Source organism: Nipponia nippon, unplaced genomic scaffold (genome assembly GCF_047370975.1).
Source record: "Nipponia nippon isolate SJK-2023a ecotype South Korea unplaced genomic scaffold, ASM4737097v1 scaffold_5, whole genome shotgun sequence".
NCBI classification, from domain to species: domain Eukaryota; kingdom Metazoa; phylum Chordata; class Aves; order Pelecaniformes; family Threskiornithidae; genus Nipponia; species Nipponia nippon.
The window spans coordinates 70,096,890-70,113,364 of record NW_028262369.1 but is presented as its reverse complement, the minus strand read 5'-3'; the positions used below and the strand labels follow the sequence as shown (position 1 = coordinate 70,113,364).

Sequence of the window (16,475 nt, the reverse complement as noted above, 5' to 3'; positions counted from 1 at the left end):
GAGGTTTAAAAGTGCATTAATTCTGTCACTAGGTTGGGGGGAACATATGAAAATGTTGATTACAGCATAAAACTAGGAAATGCTTGATTGTAGTAATGTGCTAAACAGTTGATACTATTCCATCAGCTAGCCACAAGTCTTTATACAATAAAGAAAATGCCCGTTCTTAGAAAAAGAACATGGTCTAAAACAAAGAAAAATGTATGTATGCATTGTCAGAAAAGTAGAGTATCTTCCAAAGCTGCATATTCTAAAGCAGATCTGTATTTCATTTGAGTGGACAGAACAGTCAACCTTATAGTTTTATCTGTGTCTTAAAATAAGGTTTACATGCCTTTGCCTTGAGCTAACAAGTAGGCTACATGTGTTTAAGACATGCAAACCACATGTATTTAAATAAATGCGTTTCTCTTGCCATATAGTGAACTCTGTTCTCTCAAGTTGCAAAATCAGATTTTTTTGTGATACAAGAGAAAATCCATTAGGAGGCAACATCAAGTTGCTTTTCATAATGCTTCTTGTAACCTGTAGTGCAGAGAATAGCCTGCCTAAATTATGGTGGGAGCTGTTGCTAGGTATGATTTTATAGCCATTAGCAAGTTACATTTTCCATAGTTATTTTATTTTAAGTCTAGATGTCTCTGACCCTCTTATTTTATCTACTGTCTTCATTAGAGTGGGAGTAAAGAGCACGTAGGAAGTCAGATCTCTGTGAAACACGAGATCTATGAAGTTGTGATGTTAAGTTTAAAACATGTCTAATATTTTTATTGTTGGTTGGGTGTATAAAGTCAATAAGATTTTGGAAAATCAAGGTGTGTTCACTTTGATTTTTTTTTTTTAAAGTTTTAAATTACATTTTGTGTGCAGCAACTTTGTTATTGTTGAACACTGCACATGCCATAGAGACCCAGCGTGCTTTTCAAGAGCTGGTACACAAGTTCACTTTTTGAACAATTTACAAGTAAACTAGGAAACATTAACTGAGAGGGTTTTTTTGGGTTTTTGTTGTTGTTGTTGTTTTTTAAAAGTAAACCTCTAATCCCACAAAGGCATTTTATGGGAAATTTAAAGAAGCAGTTAAAACATCAAAGCCAAAAGAGGTCACTTGTTCTCCTCAAAGCTGCAAAACAAAACTTCTGATCTAATAAAAAATTAGATCTAATAAAGATGAATACATTTTAATTATTTGATGCTCATTGCTTAAGTTGCAAGTTGTTTTTTTTTAAATCTTGCAAGTATCTGCAGTCTAATCCCCTTGGTTAGGTTTGGGGGGGGGCACGGCATGGGATAGGATGGGGTGGAAACTGGCCCTGTCTCCCCCATGCACAAGGCGATATGCTATTTGCATTGGCTTGGCCTGTGACTTAGTTTTATGACATTGTTTTTGTAAAACATAAATGGTATTTTCCTTGTCATTTTGCAGTCTCTTTTGGATGGAGACCTGTCTGTGCAGGCTGTTACCTCTGTCAGTACAGGTGGCAAACATGGAACTAAAAAAAAACCCTGAGAAAATTCAGCTATATTTTTGGGAATAAGTTTGTGATGAGCTTTTGAACGTAGTTATCAGCTGTGAATCTTGGGGATGGGGCCATCCATCTGGATGGGATCTGGCATAATTAACAATTCTTGGTTGTGTCCCTTTCTGTATCCAGCAAGAGATCTAATATTGCCATTAATGCAATCAAGGACAGTAGTAGTACAGCATTTTACTTTTATCTTAGGTTGCAAATGCCATGAAGAACTCGCTGCCCTTTGATGCTCCTGATGCATCACAAGAAGGCCAGAAGGTACTGAAAGTAGAAGTTACTCCGACAGTGCCGAGGATTTCTCGGACTGCTATTACAACAGCTTCTATCCGTCGTCATCGCTGGAGGAGAGAAGGTGAGCTTTCTCTGCCAAGAGCAACTACTGTAGTGTACTGTATTCATCATCATCACTGTAATCTGGCTTCTGAGTTTCAGTGTTTGCAGAGCAGTTGGTTGGGGATTTGGTTTTTTTGTTCGTTTGTTTTTGAAAAGTGGTACTCCATAACTGTGTAATATTTTACATCTTCAGAGCACTGCATGAACATGAACATTTGGGGTGTTTGTTTTGGTTTTGATTTGGTGATAGCCCATGAGGTAGGTGAGAAAATGGAGAAGCTGGAAAATGTTCAATAAGACTTCTTTTTTTTTCCATGTAACACAGCGTAAAATTGTAGGGCTAGAGTTTGGCTTAGAATTTCAGTTCTTTCTTTAATCCACACTAAAACTCAACTGTCTCCCATCCTAAATAGCGCAGGGAATGAATGGTATTATCCAGACCTTGATAGGGTTCCAGCTACCTAAAGCTACTGACGGCAGTTGGAGACAGAAAAGCTCAACATCACAGTCCTGCCATCATATGGCCCAATTCAGAGAGGGGCCATGTCATAAAATAGCTTTGGATAGCTTAGAATTAGTCCTTATTGAGTCCTCAGTGAGTACTTATGTCGTATGGAAATGTGCTTGACTGTACGAAGAAAAAAAATAAATAGTAATATTTACCTTGATATGATAACATCTTCCATGTAGGTGTAGCAAAAAGCTTGCTTTGAAATCACTTTGTCATACTTACAAAGCTTTGTTGCTGCATGTATAAAACATTGATTAAAAAAAGCTGCATAAATAGCTGAAGGTAAAAAGTAGAATAACCTAAAAATAAACTGAGGGTAAAAGAGCCTGAAAACAAGGATTACGTATTTTCCTGTGGTACTCTTCCCCCCCACCCCCTGCCATGTGCAAAAGGATTTGATGACCTCTGGTCTTCAGCTGAATCAGGATGTCCAGGACAACAAGTAGCTGTCTTCTGTTTTCAGGACTCTGGGTCATGTTTGTCTTTACTGTAGTTGCCATTATATTCATTTGCTAGTCTCTGGTCTACAGTATAGCCCACCTGTCCCTTTCTGTGGATGTTCTCACAGCTTTTAACTAAGCATGGGTAGTGTTTTGTGTTTGTTCCATGTCCGCATAAATCTTCTATTTTCCCTGCCTGGGTTGGAATGCCAAGAAAAAAATAGAAAAGCACTAAAATGTTATATGTTGAATCCCAGATGGCTTTGACTTCTCAAACGAGGCTGACTCAAGCATACCTGGCTCACCGATCCAACACGGCTCCACAGACCTAGGGATCAAACGTGAGCAAGAGGGGGAGGTGCTGATGCGCAGGACCCCTGAGCATGGCTTCCCGGAGCCCACCTTGGCAGCAGCCACAACAGAGGGTAGGACAGAGATGAGGAGGCAGAAGTCAGTGAGGCAGTTGCTGGAGGAGGATCCTGGCTCCCTATCCCCAAGCAGAACTTCTTTCCATTCTAGTGTGTGTTTCCGCTATCCCAGGGTGTATTAGCTTCTCTTTGCAATACACGCATCCCCTATATACCTAACATCAGGTCAGGTACTATCTTTTGTTATCATGGGGGCTGGCCTGGGGCTTGCATCTGTGTGGTGAAAGACTGCTTGGCATGGCAAAAAAAAAAAAAAAGACGGGTAATAGCCAAGAGCTTTGGGATTGCTTGGAAACTTTCTATTACTGAGCATGTTTAATCTAATATTCAGAAGGAAAAAATGCACCAAATAAACATGAAAAGTAGACAGAATAGAGTATAAATGGATTTGGCTACAACTTAGTGTCTTGTTAGTCTGCAGTTTTTAAATTTCCAAGAGTGAAGTTTCCTGTTCTGATTAAAAGTCAAGCCTATCTAAGACAGATATACAACTGCTGATGTTTTTATTTGCCAGTCATCCTTTAATTGGAAATTCATACATGTACAACTCGTTTACATGAATGAGCTGGCTGCCCTAAAGACAAGTACCAAAAAAGTGCTTGTCTTTTCAAGAAGAAATCAGGTTGTCATGTTTCTAAAAACTTTAGAAACAAATATTGCTTTCTTTCTCAGTCATGCTGTCCACACAAATGCTGTAGGACTTAGTATGTCTGCTCTGCATCCAAGAATAGCAGATAGAATAGCTGGTAGAAACTTATTTTGCTTAAGTTCATCTATTAATTTTCTGATCTTTACTCCATAAAAGATGTGGTTTTGAGTACTGAATTTGAATCATGATTTGTCCTCAGAGATGAGAATTCATTTCTTGTAAATTTAGCTAAACATATTTTCAAGTGTTCTCCTATCTTCAGTCTTCTTTTCTATCTGAACATTCCTTTGGTATTTCCAGCCTCTATAAGCATATCAGTTGATCATAAATGAGGTTTATTTGCACATTTGGATATGAGCTACATAGGTTTCAGATTTGTTCTTCTGGAAACAATAATCTGGAGAATTTGGAGATTCAGTGTAGTGTTATCACAGAATCCTTACCTTAATCGGAGTTGCTATCAAACAATAATTAAGACATCATGCTTCTGTAGAAGATAGTCGCATAAAAATGTTTAGTGCGGGTTTATAATGTACTCCTTGGTGCATAGTGAATTTGAGCATGCTCAGTAAATGAGTCCTGTCTTCTCCTAAATTCACTTGTTCAGTGGGTCTTACTCCATTTTACTAAACTTTGCATGTGCATGACCTGAAGGATACGGAGAAGACCTCAGCTGCAGAGAACCTTCTGGGAGAGACAGGAAGCGGGAATGATAAAGATGTGGCCTTCTAGTCCTAATTTGTTTTAAGACATCTATATAATTAGGCATGTTCTTGGATAAGGCATCATTCCACATGCTTTACTTAGATAGAAGTGGGTTGAATACCCTTTACTTCTGTCACATTAGCAATGTACAATTACATGCTTGGGCGAACTGAATTGTGCCAATTGATAAACATCTGGAAGAAGGCCAAGGAATGGAGTTTGGCTTGATTATCAGTATAGAATTGTGTGTATGTATAGAGTGGTCTATTATTTTACTGATGCCGATTTCACAGAAAGTTTCAGCTAGCAAATTCCCTCTCATAAATATTTTGATATCAAACAATATAATGAGATACTGATCATTTCTAGTGACTTTTCAACCTTCAGGTATGGGAAGGATAAACAGAATAAAAGTAACTTTAAAAAGCTGTATAAACCCCCTTCTTCAGATCAGTGCTTTGACCCAATAAGTAGGAAAAGGCAGAAGATTTCAAGAATTACTCAATAATGGCGTACGCGGTATTCTGCTTCCGGGTGGTAGCAGCTGTGGTTACATGCACTATTTTGGGTCAGTGGAGAATGCTGTATCTACATCTACAGAATTAATTATGTACAAGCATAAATAACAAATTCCTGAGGGACAGACTTATTCTGATAAGGAACAGTGAGAGTCCTGAATACACACTGTAGTGCAATTGATAGGATTTCTGTCAGGTTGCACTGTCTTTTTGTCTTCTGGCCTTACAGTAGAAGAGTGCTTGAGAGGAGTAGGTTTTTAGGTTTTGTTTTCTGTTTTAATTGTCTTATTGGTCGGGGGAAGGAAGAAAACTTTGACTTCATCCTGTTTTTCCCCCCAAGCAGAGTATGTAAGGACTCAAACATTTTTTGATTGTTTCTAAGGGCAGTTTTGAGAGGAAAAATAACATATATTGGGAAAAGAATATGTGTTTGCTGAATTACTTCAATCCCACTGAGAACTTCTGTGGGTATATGGGTCTGACTACACAGAAATTCTCTTGCATGTTGTCTTCTCTATCTTCTTCATTTTTCAGCACTGCTGAGCTGCTTGAGCCTCTCTATAGTTGCAGCATCCAAAAGCTTGCAACAACCCCTCTCAGTCTTGTCTTTAAATTCTGTGGATAAAATGCCACTTTTTCGGTGTGATTCTTCTCCTTCACTGTCCCTGAATAGGAATGTCTGGTTTAACATCCTGTTACTCGGCAATGTTTTAACGTAAACTTTGAAGACGACTAATGTTCTTGTAATAATAAAATCTTAGCAGTACTGTCTGGAGATACCTTCTTGCAAGTTACACATCTTTCATTTGAATAAGAAGGGCTTGAGAGGGGACTTCAGCTGCTGCTATTGCTGCTTGTAACCAAACACGCTTTCATCCAGCTCTGCATGATTATATAAAGAAACATAAATGTTGGTTTATTGAAAAAGTGCTCTTGCTTTCAGTTCGTTCCAGTTATGTCATATTTTTATTAGCATCTTTGATAATGTGTGGGAAGGTTGGGAGGGGGGGGAATGGAGGTGTGGTGGATTGTGAATAAAATATAGCACTGTCTAATGTAAGAAAATACACTTATGTCTCAATGAGAAGATGAAGGCCTAGTTTGACCATACGAGGTGGGCAGGATGGGAGGAAAGTATGTGTATTTTAAATATGGTTACAGGAAATTAAAGCAAGTAACACACCCTTCATTTTAATCATAGCCTTTGAAACCTAAGAAGCTTCTTTTTCTAAGGCTAAAGGCCTTCCTTCCAAGGAAGGAAGACTGCAGTAACATGAACTATATTACCTTTCTGCTCCTGGGAAACTAATGAGTTAAATAGAACTATATAAAGCTAAAGAATAATGTCACATTGCATTGTTCTGAGAGAGGCCTGAGGATGATCTGATTTGGAGATGGCTAAACATCTTTTGTAAGCTGATACACAGTAATGGTAATTCCAAGGTAAAGTTTCCTGAAAAGAAGAAGTAAGTTTAAAACAGAATACTAAAACCTCCCTGTAAAGTTTTCTTTTTGCTTTACACTTCAGAAATGTGAAGTTGGATCAGGCTATATTCCTGCTACACAGAGGTGGCAACAACATTGAAAGCTTCGTGTCTGTTCTGCTTGCCGTAATGTAAAATGTTCCTTAGTGCTCTGCTAACTATCAGCATGAAAGCATGAGCTTCCACTCAAATGTTAGAATCTCTTAGATCCTTGCCACCACTTTCTCCCCATTCCACAAAAGAGATTTAAACATGTTTGCTTGGCAGCAAGCTGGGTTGAACAAACTGCCAGCAGAGCAGTACAGTGGCTTTACCTGGGACAGATCCACAGGCTCTGCAGATTTCTTGCAAATAATCAGGCTCCACAGCTTTTATAAAGAAAAGCAAAATCTTATAGCCTGAATGTCTCCTTTTTTGCTAACGTGGTTAAACATTATGGCTTTTTCCCATTGCAACGAGATATATGGAGCAAAAACTCAAGCTCCATTTTCAGTTTTGAAATTTGAATGCTGTTCAGTTTTCTACTAAACAATAACTCTTCTTTTGAGTACTTGGAGCTTCGAAAAAGGACTGGAATGAGATTTAAAAAGAAAAAAAAGTCTTTGTGTGCAGCCCTAATCATATTATAGGCCTGAAAACAAGGATTTAAGAAAGAAGTTTGTCAGGCTTTTTTTTCTCTTTGAGATTCTAGTCAAAAGCACAGTGCTTCTTCTACAACATGAAGTGTTTCAGAGGTTAAATTTGTCTTAATACAAGGACTGTTTTTTTTCTCTGAAAAATCTAGATGCTGAGATAAAAGGAAATATGGTGGAAGCACCTAGGTAGGATTGCTGGAAATGCAGGGAGGATTGAGGTCTGGAGGAGAGAGAACTAGGAATTAGGTTAATCTCCAACAGAAAGTATAGTCACATTGTTTGAAGTGCCAGCTACACACAACAGAAGCCTTCTACCTCTCTTGGAGCATTGTGATTGCTGGCCTAGGAAGTAGCCTAAGTCTGAAGCTTACCAAGCACTTGCCAGAACTTACTCTGACTGGAAGATATCCTGAACATGCTTAGATCTTGCCTCAAAACAGGATAAAAATAGTCTGAAAGGGTTTTGTGGTTTTGGTTTGGTGTTGGTTTTTTTTTTTTTTCTCCTTCCCCACCACATGTAGGAGGAGAATGGGCACCAGTGTCTGCAGACAGAACTCAGACAAATTAACCAAATGGGGCCTAATTCTTCTTGTTTATAGACAAAGTTTGGGAGACATTCTGACAGATAAAAGAGGAAAGGCAAATCAAGGTCAGGGAGTACGTATTGTTAGATTCTGCTATTCTGCTAAATATGACAGGAAGATTATTGGCTGAGAATCAAATTTTAAAGCAAGTGGAAACTAGGTGGATTAGCAAATGAGGTTTGTTTTAACGTTCTGTGTGCATCTTTGTCTTCGTGTAACTTGAATGCTTACTGTGTGTTCTGATTGGTTTGGGGTTTTTTGGTTGTTTCTTTTTTCTTAATAGATGTTGAAGGTGTAAATGGAAGAGAGGAATCTGTGAACCTTAATGATGCTGATGAAGGATTTTCATCAGGAGCTTCCCTCAGCAGCCAGCCAGTTGGGACCAAACCTCTATCATCTGTATCCCAGAAGGGCAGCTTAAGGAAAACAGCAAGTGGGCGTTCTGCTAAGGATAAAGAAACCTCTTCTGCAGCAAAATCCAATGAGAGCCCTCGAGATTCAGTAGCTCGGAAGCAGTACATGCACCAATCTACTGACCTTGGTGCAGATATAATTGAGATGACACCTACTAAGAAACACCTCAGCCTGCCTGCTGGGCAGGTGGTGCCAAAAGCCAACAGTTTGAGCCTGATCAGGACCGCCAGTGCTTCCTCCAGTAAATCATTTGACTATGTGAATGGCAGTCAAGCAGGCTCCAGTGTTGGAGCTGGTACAGAGGGTGTTACCAATCTAGCAGCTGGCAACACCAATCGGTTTTCAACTATCAGCCTACAGGAGGACCGACTAGGCCAAGCTGGGGAAGGTAAAGATCTCCTTCCCCCAGGAGCTCCCCTAACTAAGCAGTCTCGATCTCCAAGTTTCAATATGCAGCTGATATCCCAGGTGTAACTTTGACTCCCATCCTTAGGACTCCCTCTTTCCCCTTAATCCCCAGTCAAGTTCATCCTTAGGCAAAACATGAACCATCATCCTGCAGTGTGAAAATACTGACTGTTGTGATCTTGTTTGATTTGGTTTAGCTATCATATTGTATTACTGAAACAGCAATAATTCTTCCCTCACCTTCATCCTCCCCCCGCCCCTTGTAAACATGGTTGTGAAGCAGTATATAATGTACTGTATGCCTTTTTCCATGCCTTCCTTTCTCCTTGGGTGATGTGCAATCCATCGTAGGCTGATCAGTCCCATTTCAACACTGTGAGACTGGAGACACCGGCGGAAATGGTGAATGTGATCCCTATGAGATGATGCTTTGGCTTTGTTAAGAAATAGAAACGGGTTTGCTCGGTCTACAGTACTGCAAAGACTACTGGATCATGACTTTTCTTTCTCAGAACCAGGAGTGCCTCAGAGATTCTAGTGTGACTTTGGACCTCTCTGAGTCTGTGCAATCAATTCTGGGGAGGGGATTGTCATTGCTGCTCCTGGCTGCCTACAGCACTTTTTTCATTAAAATGAGGGTAGTTTTTTCTTGCCTGCCCCCGGTCTCTCATCCCAGAAGCTTTTGATGTTCAGCAACTGAGACATGCATATTAACAATTTTTTTCCCCTCAAAGAGAGGATTCTAAGTAGATAATGTAGGTTACAATGCACTTCTAATGGCGTTGTAGCCATATGTAGTTACATGTCTTCCCCTCCAGGACACAGGGTCATTCTGCATATAGACTAAAATTTAGACAACACCGTGCTGTTAAAGCAATTTGGTTTGTAAGTGGGAGGGAAACACTACTTTCCCAGGAACTAATGGCTAGCTCTGCTCCATTTTTGTTGTAGTTGTTCTTGTGAGGTGCTGATCACTGAATTGAAAGGTGTATTCGGGTAAAGAGTATTTCTCAGGCTGCTTTCTATGGTATCATGGCTGTTGGACACCCCCACCCCTCTCAGCTGCTTTCTCAGTGTCCCTGAATTCAATCATGGAGTCATTTGAAGAATCCTGCAGTCCAGACAGACCATACTCTTAAGGGGCTGTCTCAGGGACAGAGACAATAGTTTGCTAGAAACACTGAAGCTTCAATGTGAAATGCTTTTCTAGAACCACCGTTTGTGCAAAGGGGTACTGACAGTCCTTTTTCTTTTTTCCCAGAAAGATCACACTTGATTGCCTTGGTATTTATAAACTGTTGATTTTTTTTTAAGTCTTATTTTAGTGGATTGGCCCTACTCTAGAAAATTCAGAACTCATGCCATTGAGTGAAGCCTTGAATGTATGACTGGTGTATGGGCACTGGCTGGTACTTATGTTAGAGAACACTGCTTAGAAGCACATTCCTGGTTACAGAGGCGAATGTTTGTCATTCTCTCTCCATCTCTCTCTATCTCTTTTTGGATTGCTAGAGAGAAAAGGGGAAAGTTCATCCTCTATGCTTAAGTCATGTATGACATCCTAGAAGTTTACAAATTGTAAACCCACAGGAAAGAGTTACAATCTTCATGTGGGCACTTTGGTTTCACTGTCACTGTGAAGGATAAACATAAGCAGTTATAAATATCAGGCTATCTTTGAATGATAGTCTTTAAGAAATTCAGGACAATGACATCGTGTTGCATTGCTGGTAGTTGGGTTTGGTTTGTTTTTTTCTTTTTTTTGCTTTTGAATTTTTATTTCAAATAGAACCTTTTTTTCAAATTTACATTAAAATTCATTTAAATATTTGAAGGGTTTTTTGTGGTTTGATGAGTCACTTTGTTAGTCTAGTCTTCGTATCGTACATTCATAAAGTGAATTAAATGGCATCTGGACTGATGCAGAAATTCAGTTAAAGAGTAAATAGAATCATCAGAAGGAAAGAAAACCTTAACAGTTTCTAAATTGAAATTAATCTTTAAGGACCACCAGTCACACAGAGATGGAACTAAGGCAAAGTTGAGATTAAGCTATGAGGCATTTTCTGTAAAAAGTCAAAAGCTGTACATGGTTAAACTCTTCTTTATTTTATAAAGTTTTGCTAGTGGAGACAATTGGTGAGTCGTGGCTGAAAGTACAAAGTTTGTATTTTGCAGAGACCATCACAAAGGAAATTCTATTAAAGACCCATCACTGTAAATTGAAAAGGACCAAATAATTTGCTTAAATTCTTGGGAAAGAGAAGGTCAGGACTGTCAGCTAATTTCTTAAGAATTTTAGTATTTCAAAAAGTAGAGTTGTTCATTAGCAAGGTTCTCTGCTTTCTACAATTGCCATTATAAGCATTCCTCCAGAAGTTTTAGGACACTTAAATTGACATCAGGCTAAATTTTACAAACTTTTTTTTTTTTAATTATTCTTATGTGTGGGGTCCCACACTATTAAACTGTTTCAGGAAAGTGAGTCAGCTCAGTGACTTCAGATAGGCAAGTCAAATGGTATGTGCATAAATTCAGATTGGTTAAAACTTCAGTCAAACTACCTTTTAAGATATTTTTACAGTTCTCATTTTGATGATGTGCCTTTTGTTATTTTTTCATCCATTGTATTTTGGTTTGTTCTTGTGTATATATACCTACCCCATATAAGGCTTTTTAAAGAGTTCAAATCTATCCCTGTAAAAAAACAAATTTTTCTTTGCTATGTGCTGATGTGGTACCTCTATAACTTCTCAAAATTACCCTTTTAGTGCAATGTTTCAGTTGTGGGAGCTTGTTTTGTTGTTTTTCAGACAAGTACTGTTCAGCATCTGTCTTACAAAATGAGTCATCAGTAAATATCTACAAACCAGCTGTAATAATAGGCTTTGCCAGTGCTGTGTATCATGTTTATCATTAATGCTTCTAGATGTGTCTTAAACTATGCCAAGGTGCATTAAGATCGTAGCAAAACTTTATACACTGAAGTTCAGTATGCTTCAAAGTACTGTGGCAGAAATAAAATTAGCAGTGTCTGGGATATGGGTTGAGGAAATAATCTGCTGGCTTTCTGATTATATATGCTAAGTACTAAAGAAAGTACAAAACATAGTTAAATTTTCTGACACCTGTGACAAATATTTAGACTTAAATCTCTTTATCCTGAATTCACTCTGCTGTGTCTTGTTTTAGAACATTTGGTACTTGACATGAGGCACTAGATTTAGATTTCTGCAGTATTTCAGTGCAACCGCAGCATTATAAAAGCAGGTCAAAAAGCAGAACACTACGATTTTTCCCTGTGTATGTGCATGCATGCACATATATGTAATTCTTAGGTGAGGAAGTGTCAGTACTATATTTTGATGTATATATACACGTAAGTAGGGATAAATGAATTATTCCTTGATACAATTTTTACCACATCACAATATGCTGCCATTTTGCAACTCATTTTTGTTGGGCTTTATAATTTTAAGAAAAACATAAAATGTTGGGATTGCTAACTCCAGCTTGATTATCCTTTTCAGGGGTTTATTCTGAGCAGCTTTTTGGTTGAATGATGAGCCATTTCTTCATCCTGCAGGCAGCAAAGTGATGAAGTAAAAATACCTATTAAAATCAATGTTGCAAGATGGCAGTTTAAATTGCTGTATTATCCTTTTAGTTTTCATTTGGAGACTTTGTATGTCACTGTCCATTTTAAATGCAGATTTCTTTGAACGCCCTTTCTCATGTGAATTTGGGAAAGTTGTTTTTTTTTTAACAGCATACTTCATTCTGTAATGCTGAACATCATGTTGCAGCCAGTAAGCATTAGATCTAGTATTTGTAGTTTGCAAGTGTGTTGGTCTTAAATACATTTCCAACATACTCCTGCTAGCTTTAACATAATTAAAATTACCTGTTTTAACATCAAAATAGTGAGAAAAAAATTGTTTTCTGACAAAGTATTTATTTGCACTACTTATGAATACTGGAGTTTACTGGGACAGGGTTTTTTCTCACCATGTGAGGTTTACTTGTGTGTGGGTAGGTACATACATTTGTCACGTGTTGACAATCAATTGCCTCAACTGTGTGTATACTGTATGTAAATATGAACATATTTTTCAAGATTAAGGGGGAAACCTGCATCTTAATGGTGGTAAAGCTACTCTGTAGTAAGCTGACCCCAACTCTAACCCCTCTTTGTTTCCAGATACGATGTGGTTTGTTTTACTTCTTTAATGAAGATTATTAGTGTTCTTGGAAAATTTTAGCTCCAGGGAAATTTTCCTCAATATTTAATGTATAACATGTTCAGAGAACTATATTTTGAAAAATTAATTTTGGAGTAGATAATTCTATGCTATGGCTGTATTTTAACCTAAGAGTTTAAACTTGTCCTATTTTATCATGAACCAATGGCTCTCTCTTTTAAGTGTTCAGCATTTTAACTTTGGTCACAAAGCAGAAATTTTTGTTTATCTTGGCTTACAAACTTAAATTAATTTGAAGACTAAGTGAGAACCAAGAATAACTTTGTGAGTAAAATTATAAAAATCAAGCAGTACAGACTAGGTACTGTACTTATAATCCTGGAGGAGGTGTGGAAACTATAATGGAACATGTTTGAATGAAATGTGTGTACTGCACACAAACCAAAAAGATGTTTCTGATGTTAGTAAATCTAATAATCTCATCCTTAAATTCTGCAGTTCTCTTATTGCCAAAGATGTTGCTACCTTGGCATGTTTAATATAGCATTAAAGCCATTAGCTAGGTCTCATTTGTAACAACCATTTACATCATAGGAATAGTTTGCATCAGAAGAGTAAACACGCACCTTTTTTTATTTATTTAAATTTCTTGTTTAGGATAATTGCGGGACTAAAGTTGCAAAATATCACTCCTTTCCAAGCATGGTAAGCAAAGAAGCCAGATCCTCTGTACTTGCATTACATTCTTGGTTTATATCAAATTGTTCAATATTTTATATTTTCTTCGGTATTTTAAAGGCTGTTTATTTCTAGCATATGGGCCTTAATCTCTTTTGATTATTTTTTAGTATGTTTTCCTACTGGCACTCAGATAAACATTGCTGTGGAAAGCTTTTCTGTAGGTGATTCAGGGTAACAGGTCATGGCATGGGTGTTGTGTTAGTGACTACGTGTATCAGTCTGTCAAAATCTGCATATCGTGACCAGCTGAAGAGCCAGAATACTCACCTGCCTCTCACAGAGTGGTGGAAGACGACGGAGAGCTGTGAGCAACTTGGTTTGTCAGTAGTTCCTGAAAACAAGCAGTAAGTGGATTTTGCAAGACTGATATGTATGAGGATTTCCACATAGTCATTATGAAATTTTATTTAAAATAAAACAAACCTTGGAACGAGATTTCAAAACATAACAACTAGCCATTTCAGATAAGCTTGCCTAGTAAATTTGGCAAGTGTCAAGGCCTGTGACATTAAAAGTTCAGAAGCAAGCTGTAGAAGTCTAAGGGCACCTTACAGCTTCCAGAAATGGATTTAGTAAAAATCTGTCCCATGTTATTTGTCTGTATTTGAGATTTAATGAAAAAATTACAGGTTTTGTGTCCGTTCTTTTATTTATTTTTCTCTAGGCTACCCCCCCCCCAATTTTTTTTTTCTTTTTTTTTAGTGTGTTCATCAGATTTTACCAAAGGTAGTATCTGAGGGACCAAATGAATTTAAAATGGGTCCATAAATTATCCCTCCTGTCATAAAGGATTACTAGGCTATTCCTGTGAGGAGCTGTTGATGGGAACAGATGTATAGTAAAACTTTGTGTTTGTACAGTAAAACCTTGCCCTACATTTTAGCTTGTGCATGATGAGCAAAGTGATGAGATCAAGTTTTATTAACCAATTACTTGATTGTGAGCTCCCAGTGTTTTACAGTCGGTGAGATGTAAGCGATTTAGAGTGGAGTATCTTTGCATTCTGATAGAACTCTTTAAAGCAGTTTAAATTTTGACTCTTGAAAAGATTAATCACTCATCAAAATGTGGTACAGAATTCACACAAATTTTTGGGTTTAGAGGGTAAAATGGTCAGGGGAGACTTCTGTTTAGGAGTATCTCCTAGTAAGGTGACTCTATGGTGCTTTGTCATGGAAACTTCCTTACAAATTGGTAGCGGATCCTGTGTGTTTGAGTCCTCATCCTCCCCAGAACTGATCACAAAACAGAAAAAATAGTATGAGTGAAGCAACCTTTTACCTTTTGTTCTAAAATAAGGAGGACTTGGGAGTGGCAAATACTGGCTATTGACACTGTTCTTTCTGTCCAGGCAGTTGTTATTGTTGTGCTAGACTTTCATGTTATTAGTTTATGAAAAATGCAAGTAGTAAAAACTTTGTGGCTTCAAGTATACAGTAGATGTGAGTTAACAATCACTCAGGATAAACCACCTTGTCAAAGTAGTAATAGATTCCTAGTACTGGCGTGTGTCTGTGTGTTTTTGTGTGCCAGTGTTCAATGATTACTTTGAAACAAGACTTCTTACCGTTTTCTTGCAGATAGTGAATACTTTTGGGATGGATATTACTAGCTGGTTATTTATGGAAAAATAACATATGATTAAATAAAATTGAGTCATTTAACATTTTTTCCATATCGAAGATTCCAGGAAAAAGCTAATAAAGATTTTTAATAATTAAATCAGATACTCTTAATACATTTTAGATTTACTATGGTAGCTTTTATTTGCTATAAAAAAAAACCCCCAACAACTAAATTGAGGTACCCCATGCTGCATTTTTTAAATTTGTAATTCCTGTACTTTACAGTGAATCTTTTGATCTGTTTTCGTCCTTGTAAGAATACAGGATATGCTGTCAATTTTACTAGCAAAAAGAAACATTCTGCAAGGGTTAAAAGATTATTTTCTTACTTTTTTCTGTCATACCAGGTTTGTTTCTCTGAACTAAGGTTTCTGAAGATTTTTACTACTTTAGCATTATGTAATCTTATCTCTGTCATAGAGGGAGCATAAGCAGCAAGTAGCCCACTTCTTGTGGACAAACAGGCTAGGCGAAAGGACGCGGATGGGTGGCGCGAGCCCCTCTTCACCAGGATAGCCCTGCGTGCTGGTGCACACCCCAGCCGTTCGAGATTCGGTACTGGTGAAGGACTAAGCCGAACGGGTTTTTAATAACCGCAGCCTCTGCTGTACGATGTCCTTTAACCTGGGACCAGGGAAAATCTTCATTCTTAGACCTGAAGATGGCGCGTACTGAAGATCATGTTCTTGGTGCATGTAAGCCATTATCTTAACTGTCTTACTGAGCTGGTTAATGCTGTTGACTGTTGTTGAAATGTGAAATGTAGTTACTATTGACTTTGTAAATACCTGCCAGAGATGAAATATAATTATTTTAAATCATTGTAAATAGAGATGTATAAAACTCGACACAATCTGCAATGCAGAAAAAAAAAATTATATATATATTATAAATATATAAAGATGTTAAATAAATATTGTGCTGTTTCTGAACAGAAATGTATAGTTTGTGCGTTGCCTTTTTAACTTCGATTGAGGTTGACGGGGGTGCGTACCGCAGGGCACAGCTGCAGGCTTGCGTAGCTCAGGCGCCCGCAAACCCGCGGGTGCGTGGGGTGGGAGGCGGGCAGCGGCCACCGGGGGCCGGGTAGGAGCTGCCCTGGCGTCGCCGCCGGCCGCCGGCCTCCCGCCTCCCGCGCTTGCTCTGGAGAAGTGCGGGGGGGCGGGGCTGACAGGGGGCGGGGCGGGGCCGGGCCGTTCCCGCGCGGCGCTCACGGCGGCTTGGCGTCGTCACGGCAACGCCGGGCGCCCTCCCGGCGAGTGCGCG

The 16,475-nt window shown here is 38.4% G+C and overlaps 1 protein-coding gene across 16 annotated transcripts in view; it reads left to right on the top strand.

Moving 5' to 3' along the window:
* The window catches only part of HYCC2 (hyccin PI4KA lipid kinase complex subunit 2), a 59,081-nt gene extending 42,934 nt beyond the window's left edge, over positions 1–16,147 (top strand). For 14 of the 16 annotated variants that reach the window (XM_087732797.1, XM_087732793.1, XM_087732807.1 and 11 more), the window contains 3 exons: positions 1,725–1,884; positions 3,074–3,241; positions 8,103–16,147. In XM_087732797.1, the coding sequence (XP_087588923.1) occupies positions 1,725–1,884; positions 3,074–3,241; positions 8,103–8,707 (933 nt within the window). In that variant the 3' untranslated portion in view covers positions 8,708–16,147. The remainder of the gene's footprint in view (positions 1–1,724; positions 1,885–3,073; positions 3,242–8,102) is intronic. The other 2 variants (XM_087732804.1, XM_087732805.1) reach the window with 2 other exon arrangements.
* Positions 16,148–16,475: the final 328 nt, after the last annotated feature.